The 19170-nt window shown below is 34.5% G+C and overlaps 2 protein-coding genes across 2 annotated transcripts in view; one reads left to right on the top strand and one right to left on the bottom strand.

Moving 5' to 3' along the window:
- LOC131805666 (uncharacterized) overlaps window positions 1-19170 on the bottom strand; it is a 241842-nt gene that overhangs the window by 15782 nt on the left and 206890 nt on the right. The gene's annotated exons all lie outside the window — the stretch shown is intronic.
- LOC101901555 (GDP-Man:Man(3)GlcNAc(2)-PP-Dol alpha-1,2-mannosyltransferase) overlaps window positions 13952-19170 on the top strand; it is a 119075-nt gene continuing 113856 nt past the window's right edge. Inside the window, exons 1-2 of the mRNA XM_059129158.1 lie at window positions 13952-14075; window positions 14128-14332. Coding sequence (XP_058985141.1) covers window positions 14062-14075; window positions 14128-14332 — 219 coding nt within the window. The 5' untranslated portion in view covers window positions 13952-14061. The remainder of the gene's footprint in view (window positions 14076-14127; window positions 14333-19170) is intronic.

The raw sequence follows: 19170 nt of genomic DNA, 5'->3' as shown, positions 1-19170 counted from the left end.
CAAACGGTTTTCAATTTAGAAATTCGAAACGCCGAACTTCAGGACTTGTGGTACAAGGTCAAGGATACTTATGAAAAGTATCTTGATTATTTGATAACCGTTGAGGGTACTACCTCAGACGGAATTGCTTCTGCTGATGAAAAATATCAGTCCACTAGAGAAAACTTCGTTGAATGTTTATCGGAAATAACCGAAATGTTGCAGAAACTAAGGTCTGCGAAAACACCTCCTTCCACACCATCTGAAATTCGTGTTAGTACCCCCCAGAATGTCCAAAATCAGGTTTCTGTGGCGCGGTCATGCAATAGGTCGAATACTTCACAGGCAGGTACTACCAATCCAAACAATGTACTGAATAATAGTTTGCCGCCTTTATCCAATATGGCTTATCCAGATATTCAGAGTACTTCTGATATCTCAGTTTCGAATTGGAGTTTACCGCCTTGTGGTTCCGACACCATGCATAACCTTAATTTACCGCCGTGCGATATAGATGATTTCCAGGGAGACTTTTTTGTCGTGGCCCACGTTCCGGGTTCTATTTTCTGCCATGTTTATAAATAATTCCCGATTAACTGATATTGAGAGGTTGTGTCATTTGATTAAGAAAACTCAAGGTGAGGCTAGGGAAATTGTGTCGAAGTTTCCACTCACGCATAAAAGTTTTGTTCTGGCTTGGAAAGCTCTTAGGGATGCTTATGACAACAAAAGAATTCTAGTCAATAGTCATTTAAAAATTCTGTTCGATCTTCCATCGTTAGCTAATGAAACGAGTTCAGGTCTTAAAACTTTACAGAGAGGCATAAACGGCTGTTTATCTGCTATGTCAGTCTATGACATTGTCACGGACCATTGGGATCCTATTTTAGTTTTTATTTGTATTCAGCGTCTGCCAAAACTTACGGTGACAATCTGGGAACAGAGTCTCACAGATAAGTCTTCCTTATCATCATGGGCTCAGCTCAATTCATTCCTTACGGAGAAAATTCAGACGCTTGCCTGTTTGCGGGACATAAAAGGTATAGATTCATCAAAATCCCCAAACAAACGCAACGTTAAGGTACATGTGGCGAAAACTTCCCCTGATACAGCAAAATCTTATCCAAAACATCGTTGTGTTGTATGCCCTAATGGAAATCATGCGCTCTACTCTTGTCATCGTTTCAAAAAGATGTCTTTCGATCACAAAATTACTGTTGTAAAAAAGTATGGCTTGTGTTTCAATTGTTTGTCAAGAGGTCATCCTGTTAGTAATTGTCCCAGTGCACATAGCTGCTATGTGTGCCATGAAAAACATCATACGCTTATGCATAAACCTAATCGTTCGACACCTACAAATAGTTCCTCCTCAAATGTGACGCCCACAGTCCGAGTCCCAAGAACTGCTTCCAATTCTATTCTTGATAATGTTGCCTCTACATCCACTGGTGCCAATCCGACTGTAGTAAACCGTCAAGTGTTTCATACATCGCATAATTCGCGAGTCCTTCTCAGTACCGCCATGGTAAATATTATTCACGAAGGAAATTCTTATCCTGTTCGAGCCCTCATTGACCCTGCGTCTGAGGCTAGTTTTATAACTGAGCACCTTCAAAATAGATTGAAATTATCGTCTCGATCCACTCTTGCAACCATTTCTGGTGTAAATGGTTCGTCCTCCGCTACCATCAGGAAAAACTGTCGGATTTGTATAGGCTCTCGCTTAAGTGCCTCAATTTTGTTGAAAACAGATGCTTTGGTTCTTCGCAAGATTTCTAATAACCTTCCATCCTTTTCTGTTGACCCTACTTTAGTTCGTTCTCTGCCAAATCTCCAGTTGGCTGACCCAAACATTTTTGACTGTCGTTCTGTAGATATGTTGTTGGGTGCAGACTTATATCCGCAAATATTGTTGCCTGGGGTACAATAAAATATATTAGGTTCTCTATTGGCGCAAAATACCGTCTTTGGTTGGGTCCTCTCGGGTCCAATTCCCTCCTCACCCTTGCAGGTCTTTACGACTACTTTGAGTTTTAGTGAGGAAGACAGCCCCAATAAAACCATTCTGCGTTTTGGGGAACTTGAGGAGGTTCCCAAACGCAAATTACTTTCGTCATCAGACAAGTTCTGCGAGAACAATTTCCGGTCCACAACTACGAGAAACTCGAAGTGTCGTTACGTTGTCCCACCTCCCATACGTTCTGAATTTCCTCACCTCAACCCCTTGTTGAAGAAGCGCCATTGAGTTTAGTCAATCGGTATAAAAAACGTAAGGCATTGACGCATCAGCTTTCCATTAGGTTTAAAGAGAGAGTTTGTTTAGTTATTCGAGACACATCCTTGTAATGATAGTAAGGTTCGCGTTGTAGACGTCCGAACTGCTTAGGGTATTGTTAGGCGACCAGTCGTCAAGTTAGTCGTGTTACATAATTAAGTCTGTTGTTTGCGAAATATACCTCGTTTGGTTGAGTAATTTCGGGCCCGTCAATTTGTAATTGCCGCGGTATAGATATATAATTATATGAATTAAAATGATTTGAATAAAATGCTCACAAATAAACTGAACTTACGTCCTTGTAAATCTTATTGTACATATTTATATATAACATAATTCCTTTGAGCTTTAATTAGTTGATACACATGCATGTATATCAAGGTGGGCGGCAATGTATAAGTTAGATACTTTGCCCCTCAACTTCCCTTGCTCGATCAATCACGAATGCTGATTGGCGCACAGGCATCTCCTCTACAACTCCCCTGGCGGAGACCGTAGTGAGCGGATCGTCGCTGGGCATTGGTTGTTGTCGGTAACCTCACCTTGTTACACATGCTCTCATTGGAAGTAGTTGTAGTTGTATTAGTAGACAGACATGAGATCCTCTGCGATCAACTAGAACCTCTGCGTTCACTTGTCTTTAGCATTTGAGAGAATACCCAACACGGCCACTGTCGCCAACACACCACATTGAAAAGAGGTAAACTTATTGTCGAAAAAACACATCAAAGCAATTCAATAAACCAGCAAATTTTGCAAGAAAAGAAATTAATCCTATTTGTTTTATTTCTTATTGTTTCTTTTCCCCCATTACTCTACATAAACAGGGCTCAAATTTATGTATTTGACAACATTTCATTGTCAAAATCTATATACATAAATCCATTGTATACACAAAAGAAGAATCAAGGAGGTAAAGTCATGCAATCATATGTTTACATTTTTTTTTTCAAAAATTGTTAATTTGACAACATCTCATTGTCAAAATTTGTATTTATAAATCCATTGTACATACACAAATCAGAGATGGGACTCTTTTTTTATTTAGTGAAATTTGACAAGGTAAATTACAGAAAATGCATACCCATCTCTACATTTTCTGTAATTTACCTTATTCCCTTCCCATCTCTGATTTGTGTATTTGCAATGGATTTATAAATACAAATATTGACAATGAGATGCCAAATTATTAATTTTAGAAAAAATGGTAAACATATGATAATACCTTTTCCAACATCAATTCTCTCTATATTAGATATTTTCATAGGTAATTTTTGGATTTCTACTTATTTTTTGTGTATTTATACATTTTATGAAAATTCTTATTTTCCGTTGAAACAGACCATATCTTTACTTTATTATTTTATCACCATATTCACTTATTTTAGTTTTTTTTTAATATTCACGAATTGTACTGATCACGGGTTTCTTTGAGAAAAAAGGTCTATTCTAAGCCCGCGTGGTACTCAAGAAGTCATAATCCACATGTAGGTTAGCATAAGAAAATTATCAATAAATTCTCGTTTTTTATCGTTGTATCCTTAGGCCATAGTAACGTAATGTGATGGTGGGAGTGTAGATGTCGCAACCATACATTTGCCTGTTTCATGTGAAAGAAAAACTCATTTGGTACTACTTTTATCGTTATATTTGAAATTTCTTCAAATGCAATAAGGACCAAAACTAAATCAATTTGAAGTAAAATTATAAAGAAGAACGGCGACGAAATCGTAATTTGTAATTTAAAATTTATAAAGCAAGCAATAAGCTGCTTGAGTTTCTACCTTAACATCTTAGTTCGATAAAAAAAATGATATATCACTAAACTCAGATATGTTTTATTTAAATCTCCAGTTGGCTGACCCAAACATTTTTGACTGTCGTTCTGTAGATATGTTGTTGGGTGCAGACTTATATCCGCAAATATTGTTGCCTGGGGTACAATAAAATATATTAGGTTCTCTATTGGCGCAAAATACCGTCTTTGGTTGGGTCCTCTCGGGTCCAATTCCCTCCTCACCCTTGCAGGTCTTTACGACTACTTTGAGTTTTAGTGAGGAAGACAGCCCCAATAAAACCATTCTGCGTTTTGGGGAACTTGAGGAGGTTCCCAAACGCAAATTACTTTCGTCATCAGACAAGTTCTGCGAGAACAATTTCCGGTCCACAACTACGAGAAACTCGAAGTGTCGTTACGTTGTCCCACCTCCCATACGTTCTGAATTTCCTCACCTCAACCCCTTGTTGAAGAAGCGCCATTGAGTTTAGTCAATCGGTATAAAAAACGTAAGGCATTGACGCATCAGCTTTCCATTAGGTTTAAAGAGAGAGTTTGTTTAGTTATTCGAGACACATCCTTGTAATGATAGTAAGGTTCGCGTTGTAGACGTCCGAACTGCTTAGGGTATTGTTAGGCGACCAGTCGTCAAGTTAGTCGTGTTACATAATTAAGTCTGTTGTTTGCGAAATATACCTCGTTTGGTTGAGTAATTTCGGGCCCGTCAATTTGTAATTGCCGCGGTATAGATATATAATTATATGAATTAAAATGATTTGAATAAAATGCTCACAAATAAACTGAACTTACGTCCTTGTAAATCTTATTGTACATATTTATATATAACATAATTCCTTTGAGCTTTAATTAGTTGATACACATGCATGTATATCAAGGTGGGCGGCAATGTATAAGTTAGATACTTTGCCCCTCAACTTCCCTTGCTCGATCAATCACGAATGCTGATTGGCGCACAGGCATCTCCTCTACAACTCCCCTGGCGGAGACCGTAGTGAGCGGATCGTCGCTGGGCATTGGTTGTTGTCGGTAACCTCACCTTGTTACACATGCTCTCATTGGAAGTAGTTGTAGTTGTATTAGTAGACAGACATGAGATCCTCTGCGATCAACTAGAACCTCTGCGTTCACTTGTCTTTAGCATTTGAGAGAATACCCAACACGGCCACTGTCGCCAACACACCACATTGAAAAGAGGTAAACTTATTGTCGAAAAAACACATCAAAGCAATTCAATAAACCAGCAAATTTTGCAAGAAAAGAAATTAATCCTATTTGTTTTATTTCTTATTGTTTCTTTTCCCCCATTACTCTACATAAACAGGGCTCAAATTTATGTATTTGACAACATTTCATTGTCAAAATCTATATACATAAATCCATTGTATACACAAAAGAAGAATCAAGGAGGTAAAGTCATGCAATCATATGTTTACATTTTTTTTTTCAAAAATTGTTAATTTGACAACATCTCATTGTCAAAATTTGTATTTATAAATCCATTGTACATACACAAATCAGAGATGGGACTCTTTTTTTATTTAGTGAAATTTGACAAGGTAAATTACATTTTCTGTAATTTACCTTATTCCCTTCCCATCTCTGATTTGTGTATTTGCAATGGATTTATAAATACAAATATTGACAATGAGATGCCAAATTATTAATTTTAGAAAAAATGGTAAACATATGATAATACCTTTTCCAACATCAATTCTCTCTATATTAGATATTTTCATAGGTAATTTTTGGATTTCTACTTATTTTTTGTGTATTTATACATTTTATGAAAATTCTTATTTTCCGTTGAAACAGACCATATCTTTACTTTATTATTTTATCACCATATTCACTTATTTTAGTTTTTTTTTAATATTCACGAATTGTACTGATCACGGGTTTCTTTGAGAAAAAAGGTCTATTCTAAGCCCGCGTGGTACTCAAGAAGTCATAATCCACATGTAGGTTAGCATAAGAAAATTATCAATAAATTCTCGTTTTTTATCGTTGTATCCTTAGGCCATAGTAACGTAATGTGATGGTGGGAGTGTAGATGTCGCAACCATACATTTGCCTGTTTCATGTGAAAGAAAAACTCATTTGGTACTACTTTTATCGTTATATTTGAAATTTCTTCAAATGCAATAAGGACCAAAACTAAATCAATTTGAAGTAAAATTATAAAGAAGAACGGCGACGAAATCGTAATTTGTAATTTAAAATTTATAAAGCAAGCAATAAGCTGCTTGAGTTTCTACCTTAACATCTTAGTTCGATAAAAAAAATGATATATCACTAAACTCAGATATGTTTTATTTAAATTTATTTGCTTCAAAGAGAAAGCAAAGGCGAAGATATTTGGAAAGCTAAAGTTTGGGGGTCATTCATTCGCACACTTTTTCGTTTCGACATCAGAAACAGGCTTTAAATGTTTTAGAATTCATACGCTGTATGCTGACGGATGTCTATTAATGAGGCAAGTTCCCCCAATCACAAGAAAGTCGTCGTTGGTGTCGACTTACAACACTAGCCGCATTTGACAGTTCTTTGTTTTGAGTTTTCATAATAAAAAAAATTGATCAATGCAAAAAGGTAAACATTTATGTTCAGCAAAATTAAATTTGCTAAGTTGGTGAAAATAAATGTAAAAAAATGTAACAGGCAGCTGTCACATCGTAGTACAAACTTTTACATTCTTGCAGTTATGGAACAGAGCATATCCCTATTGATATAGAAAAAATGCAAACTAGTAGATTCTTGCAAGTGTAGTGGAAACGCTACAAAAAAACGTAGCTTTTATTGAAGTGGGATCCCCATGATCCAAGTATAACGTCCCCATGGCCCAATTAAGCGAATTAATCTAAAAACAGCTGTTATTTTACCAGATGAAATGTCAAAATTCATGCTTGAGGCGAAAATAAATATTTTCGCCTTGACAGAAGAATTTTGTGGTGAATATGTTTGTTGTCATTTTTTGTATGTATAACACATGGTACAAAAATACAGGTAGAGGATTCGACGCAACTGCTGGGACAATGAACCGTCAAACCGAATTTGAAATTAAAAATGTTAAACGAAAAATTGTTGATATTTGTAAAAATTGCATATCATAACAACCTCGTATTAGAAAACGTATAAAAATCTACTTATTTTTGACAAAACATTTTAACAATTTTGACATATTAATGTTCCCAAGCATTGCAATATTTTTTTTCAATAATTTTTCATTTTAAATTTTTTACTTCAAAATTGGTTTGACAGTTCATTGCCCCAGCAGCTATGCAATGCGACTACCTGTATACTTCTACCATCGTTTTGAAGTTTGTTTTTGTTGCAGCGAATTCAAATTTAATTGACAGATCGTCTGGTAATCAGCTGAGCTGGAAGGGGGACCTTATACTTGGATCATGAACGTCCCCTTTCCAGCTCAGCTGATTACTACCAATGAACTGTCAAACCAATTTCAATTGAAAATTTTACATTGAAAGTTATTCAAATTTCCAAAAATTGTTAAGAAATACATATCAACAACCTACGATTGGAGTCGTATAAAACAATTTATAAAATGTACTTAGTTTTGAAAAAAAAAAAAACATTTTAAAAATTTTTACATATCTACAATGCAGTAGAGCTGTTATACCATGGTAGAAGAATATAGGTAGATCAATCAACGCTTGGGAACATTTATTTGTGAAAATTGTTAAAATTTTTTTTAATAAGTACATTTTATAAGCTTACTTATACGGCACTAATCTGAGGTTGTTATGATATGCATTATTCAACAATTTTTACAAATATCAACAATTTTTCATTCAACATTTTTAATTTCAAAGTCAGTTTGTCAGTTCATATACATACAAAAAATTGACAGCAAACGTATTCGCCATAAAATTCTTCTCTCAAGCATTAATTTTGACATTTCATCTAGTAAAATGACAGCTGTTTTTAGATTAATTCGCTCGAAGAAGACCTTATAATTGGGCCATGGCCATCCCCATGGTAGAAGAATATAGGTAGACGCGTCGACACAGCTGCTGGGACAATGCTGGGACAAACCAATTTTGGAATTGAAAATGTTGAATGAAAAATTATATAAATTTGCAAAAATTGTTGAAAAACACGGATTATAATAACCTCCGAATGATGTCGTATAAGAAAACATATAAAAATCTACTTATATTTGAAAAAACATTTAAATTTTGTTGACATATAAATGCTCCCAAGCGTTGATGCATCTACCTGTATTCTTCTGTCATGGGCATCCTCAAGGCTAATATGACATCTACCTTGTGTAGAGCTAATTTTGAATTTTCGTTTAACGCAGTGGCAACGCTATGCTTGGCTTGTAAATATAATGGTGATGACAGAATAGAATTGTTTCTGGTTGATAAATATTGCAGTTGACTGGGAGAAGAATGTTTTTAAAAATGCAAGTTACTAACCATTCCTAATATTTTATATATTACCAACAAGTTTTATAGATTATATATTTTAAACGGGCTCAAATTTATGTATTTGACAACATTTCATTGTCAAAATCTATATACATAAATCCATTGTATACACAAATGAAGAATCAAAGAGGTAAAGTCATGCAATCATATGTTTACATTTTTTTATTCAAAAATTGTTCATTTGACAACATCTCATTGTCAAAATTTGTATTTATAAATCCATCGTACATACACAAATCAGAGATGGGGACCTGCTTTTATTTAGTGAAATGTGACAAGGTAAATTAAAGAAAATGCAGAGATGGGAATGCTTATTTGAAATTACTTTACCTTCTTAGTTTTACCATGGATAATTCCTATGGTAAAATTAAGAAGGTAAAGCCATTTCAAATAAGCATACCCATCTCTACATTTTCTGTAATTTACCTTATTCCCATCCCATCTCTGATTTGTGTATTTGCAATGGATTTATAAATACAAATTTTGACAATGAGATGTCAAATTAATAATTTTCGAAAAAATGGTAAACATATCATAATACCTTTTCCAACATCAATTCTCTCTAATTAGATATTTTCATAGGTAATTTTTGGATTTCTATTTATTTTTTGTGTATTTATACGTAAAAGATGAAGGTACATAAGACGCTTTTGTTGATTGGTTAAAGTCAATTGGCTCACTTCTTTGTAGAGGAACAAAGGTGTTTTATGTTGATTTAGTTCGATTTTGGCCCTACGCTCCTTTGTTCTTTTCCAGTCGATGACTTAAGGCGTTTTACGGCTGCTTTTGTAAAAAACAAGAGAGCGAAGGGTGAGAAAGTAAAAATTAGGTTCTGAAATTGAACTAAATTAACCTAGAACTCCGGTGCTCTTTTACGAAGAAGCCAGCCGTAGATTTAATCCCATAAAAAAGCCTTCTATGTATTCGCACTTTTCATTGTAAAATTAGAGGTAAAGTGATTTAAAATAAGCATTCCCATTTTTCCATTTTCTGTAATAAAGCTTGTCAAATGTTATTGCATGGAAAAATGGTTCTCATGTCTGATTTGTGTACGTACAATTTCCAAGTGAATAATTTTGAAAAAAAAAACTTGTAAACATAATGCAAGCCACACACAATACAACTGATTGTACAACTTAGATAGGTTGTATTGCAGATTGTATCGTTTTTGGCCCGGTTGTAAGAAGTTGTGTCTCGGTTGTACAAAAAATCAAAATTTTTTGATATTTGGCATGTTGTACCAACCGATTGTAATGTTTGTGGGCATGTCGCTTACAATTTCATTTTGGATTAATTTTTGAAGAGGCAACACCATTGTTTCGCACATCACAACAATACGAAATCCAATCAAATGTGTGATTTTAATGTGTATATAAAATGGAATTTCAATTTTTAAAATATAATTTCAAAAATTAATAACAAATAAAAGCTATTGAGTGAATTATAGAGCATGCTTTTTTTCGGTGTCATCTTAACTCAAACAAACTCTACGAAAAGTGAAGTTGTACAAAGAGGTTGTACACTAAGCTTTATCGTTTGTGACCAAAACACACAATTTGAGTACTCTCCATGTTGTACAACCAGTTGTATCGTGTGTGGCTTGCATAAGATTGCATAACTTTACCTTCTTAATTCTACCATGACATATTTGTACAAAACATAAGTTGTTCGCACATTATAAAGGAGGAAATTTTCATTTTTAATTTTGAGAGTTTGCTTTTGCCAATTGCTAAGTTCCAGAACCTGCAAGTATTTACTAGTTTTGCATTTTTTTTTTTTTTTGATATCATAAATGAAAAATCAGTTATCGTAATACAAACTTTTACATTCTTGCAGTTATGGAACAGAGCATATATTGGTTTCCCTATTGATATCGAAAAAAAAAATGCACAACCAGTAGATTCTTGCAAGTGCAGTGGAAACGCTACAAAATAACATAGCTTTTATCGAAGTGGCATCCCCATGATCCAAGTATAACGTCCCCCTTCCAGCTCAGCTGATTACCACACGATTTGTCAATTAAATTTGATATCGCTGCAACCAAAACAAACTTCAAAACTATAGTAGAAGAATACAGGTAGTCACATCGCATAGCTGCTGGGACAATGAACTGTCAAACCAATTTTTCAATTGAAAATTTTAAATTAAAAGTTATTCAAATTTCCAAAAATTGTTAAGAAATACATATCAACAACCTACGATTGGAGTCGTATAAAAAAAATTATAAAATGTTCTTATTTTTGAAAATTTTTTTTTTTATATTTACATATCTACTATGCAGTAGAGCTGTTATACCATGGTAGAAGAATATAGGTAGATGCATCAACGCTTGGGAACATTTATATGTCAAAATTGTTAAACATTTTTTAATAAGTACATTTTATAAGTTTTCTTATACGGCACTAATCTGAGGTTGTTATGATATGCATTATTCAACAATTTTTATAAATATCAACAATTTTTCATTCAAAATTTTTAATTTCAAAGTTAGTTTGTCAGTTCATTGTCCTAGCAACTACGTCGATGCGTCTACCTTTATTTTTCTACCATGTGTTATACATACAAAAAAAGACAGGAAACGTGTTCGGCTGCTTTTGTAAAAAACAAGAGAGCGAAGGGTGAGAAAGTAAAAATTAGGTTCTGAAATTGAACTAAATTAACCTAGAACTCCGGTGCTCTTTTACGAAGAAGCCAGCCGTAGATTTAATCCCATAAAAAAGCCTTCTATGTATTCGCACTTTTCATTGTAAAATTAGAGGTAAAGTGATTTAAAATAAGCATTCCCATTTTTCCATTTTCTGTAACAAAGCTTGTCAAATGTTATTGCATGGAAAAATGGTTCTCATGTCTGATTTGTGTACGTACAATTTCCAAGTGAATAATTTTGAAAAAAAAAACTTGTAAACATAATGCAAGCCACACACAATACAGCTGATTGTACAACTTAGATAGGTTGTATTGCAGATTGTATCGTTTTTGGCCCGGTTGTAAGAAGTTGTGTCTCGGTTGTACAAAAAATCAAAATTTTTTGATATTTGGCATGTTGTACCAACCGATTGTAATGTTTGTGGGCATGTCGCTTACAATTTCATTTTGGATTAATTTTTGAAGAGGCAACACCATTGTTTCGCACATCACAACAATACGAAATCCAATCAAATGTGTGATTTTAATGTGTATATAAAATGGAATTTCAATTTTTAAAATATAATTTCAAAAATTAATAACAAATAAAAGCTATTGAGTGAATTATAGAGCATGCTTTTTTTCGGTGTCATCTTAACTCAAACAAACTCTACGAAAAGTGAAGTTGTACAAAGAGGTTGTACACTAAGCTTCATCGTTTGTGACCAAAACACACAATTTGAGTACTCTCCATGTTGTACAACCAGTTGTATCGTGTGTGGCTTGCATAAGATTGCATAACTTTACCTTCTTAATTCTACCATGACATATTTGTACAAAACACAAGTTGTTCGCACATTATAAAGGAGGAAATTTTCATTTTTAATTTTGAGAGTTTGCTTTTGCCAATTGCTAAGTTCCAGAACCTGCAAGTATTTACTAGTTTTGCATTTTTTTTTTTTTGATATCATAAATGAAAAATCAGTTATCGTAATACAAACTTTTACATTCTTGCAGTTATGGAACAGAGCATATATTGGTTTCCCTATTGATATCGAAAAAAAATGCACAACTAGTAGATTCTTGCAAGTGCAGTGGAAACGCTACAAAATAACGTAGCTTTTATCGAAGTGGCATCCCCATGATCCAAGTATAACGTCCCCCTTCCAGCTCAGCTGATTACCACACGATTTGTCAATTAAATTTGATATCGCTGCAACCAAAACAAACTTCAAAACTATAGTAGAAGAATACAGGTAGTCACAGCGCATAGCTGCTGGGACAATGAACTGTCAAACCAATTTTTCAATTGAAAATTTTAAATTAAAAGTTATTCAAATTTCCAAAAATTGTTAAGAAATACATATCAACAACCTACGATTGGAGTCGTATAAAAAAAATTATAAAATGTTCTTATTTTTGAAAATTTTTTTTTTTTATATTTACATATCTACTATGCAGTAGAGCTGTTATACCATGGTAGAAGAATATAGGTAGATGCATCAACGCTTGGGAACATTTATATGTCAAAATTGTTAAAAATTTTTTAATAAGTACATTTTATAAGTTTTCTTATACGGCACTAATCTGAGGTTGTTATGATATGCATTATTCAACAATTCTTATAAATATCAACAATTTTTCATTCAAAATTTTTAATTTCAAAGTTAGTTTGTCAGTTCATTGTCCTAGCAACTACGTCGATGCGTCTACCTTTTTTTTCTACCATGTGTTATACATACAAAAAAAGACAGGAAACGTGTTCGCCATAAAATTCTTCTCTCAAGCATTAATTTTGACATTTCATCTAGTAAAATGACAACTGTTTTTAGATTAATTCGCTCGAAGGAACCCCTTATAATGGTTCCACGGGCATCCCCATGGTAGAAGAATATAGGTAGACGCGTCGACACAGCTGCTTGGACAATGAACTGTCAAACCAATTTTGGAATTGAAAATGTTGAATGAAAAATTATATAAATTTGCAAAAATTGTTGAAAAACACGGATTATAATAACCTCCGAATGATGTCGTATAAGAAAACATAAATCTACTTATATTTGAAAAAACGTTTAAATTTTTTTGACTATAAATGCTCCCATGGTACAAGAATATAGGTAGATGCAACAACGCTTGGGAACATTGATATGTCTTCTACCATGAATGCTCCCAAGCATGATCCAAGTATAAGGCCCGCCTTCCAGCTCAGCTGATTACCAGACGATCTGTCAATTAAATTTGAATTCGCTGCAACAAAAATAAACTTCAAAACGATGGTAGAAGAATTCAGGTAGTCGCATTGCATAGCTGCTGTGGCAAAGAACTGCCAAACCAATTTTTAAGATAAAAATTTAAAATGAAAAATTATTCAAAAAATTATTGCAATGCTTGGGAACATTGATATGTCAAAATTGTTAAAATGTTTTGTGAAAAATAAGTAGATTTTTATACGTTTTTTAAATCCAACGCAAATTGGAGGTTGTTATGATATGCAATTTTTACAAATATCAACAATTTTTCGTTTAACATTTTTAATTTCAAATTCGATTTGACGATTCATTGTCCCAGCAGCTGCGTCGATGTGTTATACATACAAAAAATGACAACAAACATATTCGCCACAAAAATCTTCTGTGAAGGCGAAAATATTTATTTTCGCCTCAAGCATGAATTTTGACATTTCATCTGGTAAAATAACAGCTGCTTTTAGATTAATTCGCTCGAAGGAAGACCTTATAATTGGGCCATGCTCCCAAGCGTTGATGCATCTACCTGTATTCTTCTGTCATGGGCATCCCCAAGGCTACTATGACATCTACCTTGTGTAGAGCTCATTTTGATTTTTCGTTTAACGCAGTGGCAACGCTGTGCTTGACCTGTAAATATAATGCTGATGACAGAATATAATTGTTTCTATTCTGACTGGGAGAAGAATGTTTTTAAAAATGCAAGTTACTAACCATTCCTAATATTTTGTATATTACTAACAAATTTTATAGATTATATATTTTAAACGGGCTAGTGGCGTTATTTGTGATTGTATTAGGACTGGCGTTATATTGCCTGCGGAAATATTTGCAGTCCAGGAAGTCTAAACTTGCGGATCGAAATGTGAATGTTGTAAATGTTGGTATTTTCCATCCGTATTGTAATGCTGGTGGTGGTGGAGAGCGTGTTCTGTGGTGTGCAGTCAGATCTTTGCAGGTAAGATGTCCATTTTAGGCACAGTATTAGTTTGTTTAATATTTAAAGTGGTTTGCCGTGTTCTAATTTAAAGTGCAATTGGGAAAAACTATGGATCGCCTTGCCGGTGTTGGATATACCCCAGGGGACAAAATCACAATCCCCGGCCGAAGGCCCGCTAATTATAATAGGTTAGATACATAGTAGAGAAAATCTCAATTTCATGATGTCCAGCAATAATATTTTTTGGAACAACTCTAGTTTAGTAAAAACTCTTTGATTTTTTCGAAATTTTTCCTAGAGGTAAGTATTTTTACCCTGATTCCGGGAAACTATTTTTTTCTTGGGGTACGGACCCGGGACCCCAGATTTTTGACCCGAAAATCCGGGATCAAGATCTTGCCTGGACACGGCCCCTATTATATAGACAATATAAGTATCGTTGGAAAGCTTATGAAAATACCTATCCAACAAGTGGTCACAAGTGGATAAGTGGTCACGATTCGGAAGTTATTGTCAATAGCCCGGATTTTTTATAAAAGCCCCCAAAAGTCCAAAAAGGGCCAATTATATAGCTGGTACTCTTACCTTTCGAAATGCTACAATTTGTGCTAATACTTTTTTTGGGGCCAGAGATATGGGTTTTTCCATCCGCATAACCCGATTCTAACCAGTTTATTAAAATTATGTTTTCAGTAAAAAAGGTTTATTTCGCGTACCTATATTGTCTATATCGGTTAACTGGATCCGGTCGAGTCGGGGTCTTGAACCCGGACTTTGGGGTCGAAAATCTGGGGTCCCGGGTCCGTCCCCCAAGAAAAAAATAGTTTCCCGGGATCAGGGTAAAAATACCTACCACTTCGAAAAAATTGAAGAGTTTTTACTAGAGTTAAGCCTATTTTTTTAACTATCAGAGACATCAGCACATATGTTACCATTTTGGAAAGAGTGTAGGTTATAATCTAGCGTGTAAATCTTTAAATCCTATATTTTCGAGTTTTTAGGTGTTTTTAAAAAATTACAGTTATAAAAATATACAATTTGTTGCATTACTCCGGAACCAGTTCCAACAACCCTATCATATGACCACTTGTTGGTCATAATCTTTCAAATGAACCGGATGTTGTATCCGAACTTTCGGGTCAAATAACGGAAACGAAAAAACCAACCAGTGTTGGGCATATTGCACTAAATTTTTAGTGCACTAGGAATTAAAAAGTTAGTGGTAGTGCAATTTTTAATATTAAAATTTTTAATATTAAAATTGCACTACCACTAACCATTCAGTGATATTTAAAAAAATGCACTACCACTAAATTTTAGTGGTAGTGAAATTTTAATAGAACTACCACTAAATTAAGTGATATTTAAAAAAAAAAAACTGCACTACCACTAAATTTTAGCGAAGCCAAAAAATAACACTGTATATAAGTATTATATCAGTGAAGTTTACTGAAGTGAATATCGAACAGCAATCCAGAATATATAGTACATATTCATAAACTTTTATTATTTTTCAATAGCACAAATTTAGTGCTATTTTTTATGAAATACCACTAATTTAGTGCAATTTTTTTAAATATCACTAAATGATTAGTGGTAGTGCAATTTAATTTTTCACTACCACTAACCCTTTAGTGCTAGTGAAATTAAAAATTGCACTGCCACTAAATGAATAGTGATAGTGAAATTATAAGTGCACTGAAAATACACTGCATTATGCCCATCTCTGGCTCCAACTCTAGTAAAACTTCTTCGATTTAATTTTTTCCGGAGTTAGTTTTACGGGTAAAATAAATTTGACTTTAAACGAGTTTAGCTCTAGCTGGCGGAAAATTCTGAAATTTTTACCGAAGATAGGTCTTGTTATCCTAATCACAGCCACATACATTTTTTGGGGGAAAATCAATAATTCCCGAGATATAGGGTTCCAAAGTTCCAAAAATTTCCTTTTTGATTTTGTTATTTATAAACCATTTATCGAAATAAAAACTTCACAAAAGTGTTTGGTTTTTGTATTCTGATTACAACAACAAAACATTTTCGGGAGGTGGGTGTGGACCCGAAATATAGGGTTTCATTTCATTTATTTCATACAATTCAATATAAATAAGCCAACATGGCCAAAATCTTATATTAAAATTATATTTTAACAAGTTAAAAAGCAGTAAGTTCGGCCGGGCCGAACTTTTAATACCCTCCACCATTTGCAACGAATTTGGAAATTTTCCACAAAAAAAATCCTTAAAAAATTCTGTTAAAATTTTAAAAATGCCGAATATAGCCGTTATTTTGGGGTCTATACGACGTGGACATACATAGTCATTGTTTGTCATAAGCCATTACCATATTCAAATTCGAAACTTGAAATAAACGGTGAATAATGTAGCTAAAATCATCACAATACCGAATATAGGGAGGTACCGTTATATGGGGGCTATACGAAGACCTGGACCCGCACAGACAATTTTCTGTCACAGACTGGAGTTGCCATAACGAACTTCAAATACCAATTTTAAAACAATTCCGGTGAATAATGTCGCTAAAATCATCAAAATACCGAATATAGGGAGGTACCGTTATATAGGGGCTATATGAAGACGTGGACCTGCACAGACAATTTTCTGTCTTAGGGTGTAGTATCCATTTTGAACTTCAAATACCAAATTTGAAACAATTCCCTTGAATAATGTCGCTAAAATCGTCAAAATACCGAATATCGGGAGGTACCGTTATATGGGGGCTATACGAAGACGTGGACCTGCACGGATAATTTTCCGTCTTAGGGTGTAGTATCCATTTTGAACTTCAAATACCAAATTTGAAACAATTCCCGTGAATAATTTCGCTAAAATCATCAAAATACCGAATATAGGGAAGTACCTGGCCATTTACGAACCTAACCTGCCTACTGGAAAAATAAACATGTGTGCAAAATTTTAGCCACCTATCTAAATTCATTCGAAAGATAGAGTGATTACAACAGACAGACGGACAGACAGACAGACGGACAGACAGACAGACAGACAGACGGACAGACAGACAGACGGACAGACAGACAGACGGACATCGCTAAATCGACTTAGAATTTTACGCTGATCAAGAATATATATACTTTGTTGGGTCTGATATGAGTATTTCGAGGAGTTACAAACGGAATGACAAAGTTAATATACCCTCCATAGTATGGTGGAGGGTATAAAAAGTACCTTCCTTATATTTTGTCGGTTATTTAAAAAATATTAAATTCATGTAAACTTTGGTTCGCGAAGACGGTGTTGGACATACCCAGAGAAAATCTCAAGCCCTTTGTTTTGGAACTTTATATTTTGGGAAGAATGGACCTACTTCCCGAAACTGCTTTGTTGTTGTAGTCAGGGTACAAAAACCTACCTGAAGCTACATTTTAGAAACTAGCAAGGTAAAAAATGGGTATTTTTTGGAATTTGGAACCCTATATCTCGGGAAGTATTGATTTCCCCCAAAAAAGTGTCGGATACAAAACCCGACCCGAAAATTCGGATAAAATCCTATTTTTATCGGGTTCTACAAAACCGAATTTTTCAGTATCTAACTAGTCTTACACTCTTTTGCAAAGCAGATTTGCAAATACTTGCTTTAAATGATGTCGTAGTTGGCTTATTCTTGTTCAGAAATTCCACGTACGACTGGCGTCAACACATATCAATGATTATCCAACGTTTCAAACTTGGCCGCAGGGTGGTTCTCAGCACGTCCTCAAACAGTATGGCATTATTGACCGTATCAAATGTCTTTGCTAGGTCAAGGGCAACCAACACTGTTCTGTCACACGACCTGTTCTGGTTCAGTCCTCTACTAACATGTGTGGAAATGGCGTGTAATGCTGTTGTGGACGGAATCCGTGCTGATGGTTGGCAGCTGGATAGCTTCCTCTAATGCTGGGGAGGAGTAAAGTCTCAAGAGACTTAGCTACTGGCGACAAAAGCGAAATCGGTCTATACGATTCGCCTTTACTGGCATCCTTGCCTGGCTTCAGTAGCGGGACCACCCGGTTTCGGGCACTATTTGGGTGGCTAGCGACTAATTGAGATTCCGTCCGGGCCTAACGCTTTGGATGATTTAGCGTTACGGATGACATTTGACATCACCCAACGTAAACTGTGGTAGTTCCTCCTCGACGGGAAGAGATCTGATACGACGTAGTTCTCTTTTTTTTTTCTTCAAACGTTCCCACGCCTCACATTCCCACCCCTGCCGACCGAGGGGGCGACCTCCCTTTACGGAGGGATCGCGTACACATCATGATGCGCATCATAATGGGAATTCAGTAGGAAATTGAAAACCAGCTACAGAATCTAATTCATCAGCTAGTTTGTCAAATAATAAAACATATATGTTAATTGTTTCAAAATAAAATTATTCTAGATTTAATAACTTCTAAACTCATACAAAAATAATAAAACATGTATGTTAATTGTTTAAAAATAAAATTATTCTAGATTTAATAACTTCTAAACTCATACAAAAATCTACATTACAATACACATAATTAAAGTCAACACACATTTTACTAAGAGGGTCGCCCATTGAATAATTCGTGCGGTGAAAATCGGTATATAATAATTGGTAGTATCTACTAGATCTAAACGGAACATTAATTCTAATAGATGAGATTAGGAAATCTGAAGGTATATTACCATTTAATATTTTTAGTACAAACATGGAGTTCAACATAATACGTCTGCTTTTAAGTGTAGGCAATCTAATTAATTTTAGCCTGCTAGCATAAGAAGGCAAAACAAAATCACTATTCCAATGTAAACCTCGTATAGCAAATAGCAGAAATTGTTTTTGCACGGATTCTATTTTTTCTGAGT

Source organism: Musca domestica, unplaced genomic scaffold (genome assembly GCF_030504385.1).
Source record: "Musca domestica strain aabys unplaced genomic scaffold, Musca_domestica.polishedcontigs.V.1.1 6, whole genome shotgun sequence".
In the NCBI taxonomy this organism is placed as follows: domain Eukaryota; kingdom Metazoa; phylum Arthropoda; class Insecta; order Diptera; family Muscidae; genus Musca; species Musca domestica.
The sequence above is the reverse complement of the archived record's forward strand: the minus strand, read 5'-3'. Positions and strand labels throughout refer to the sequence as shown.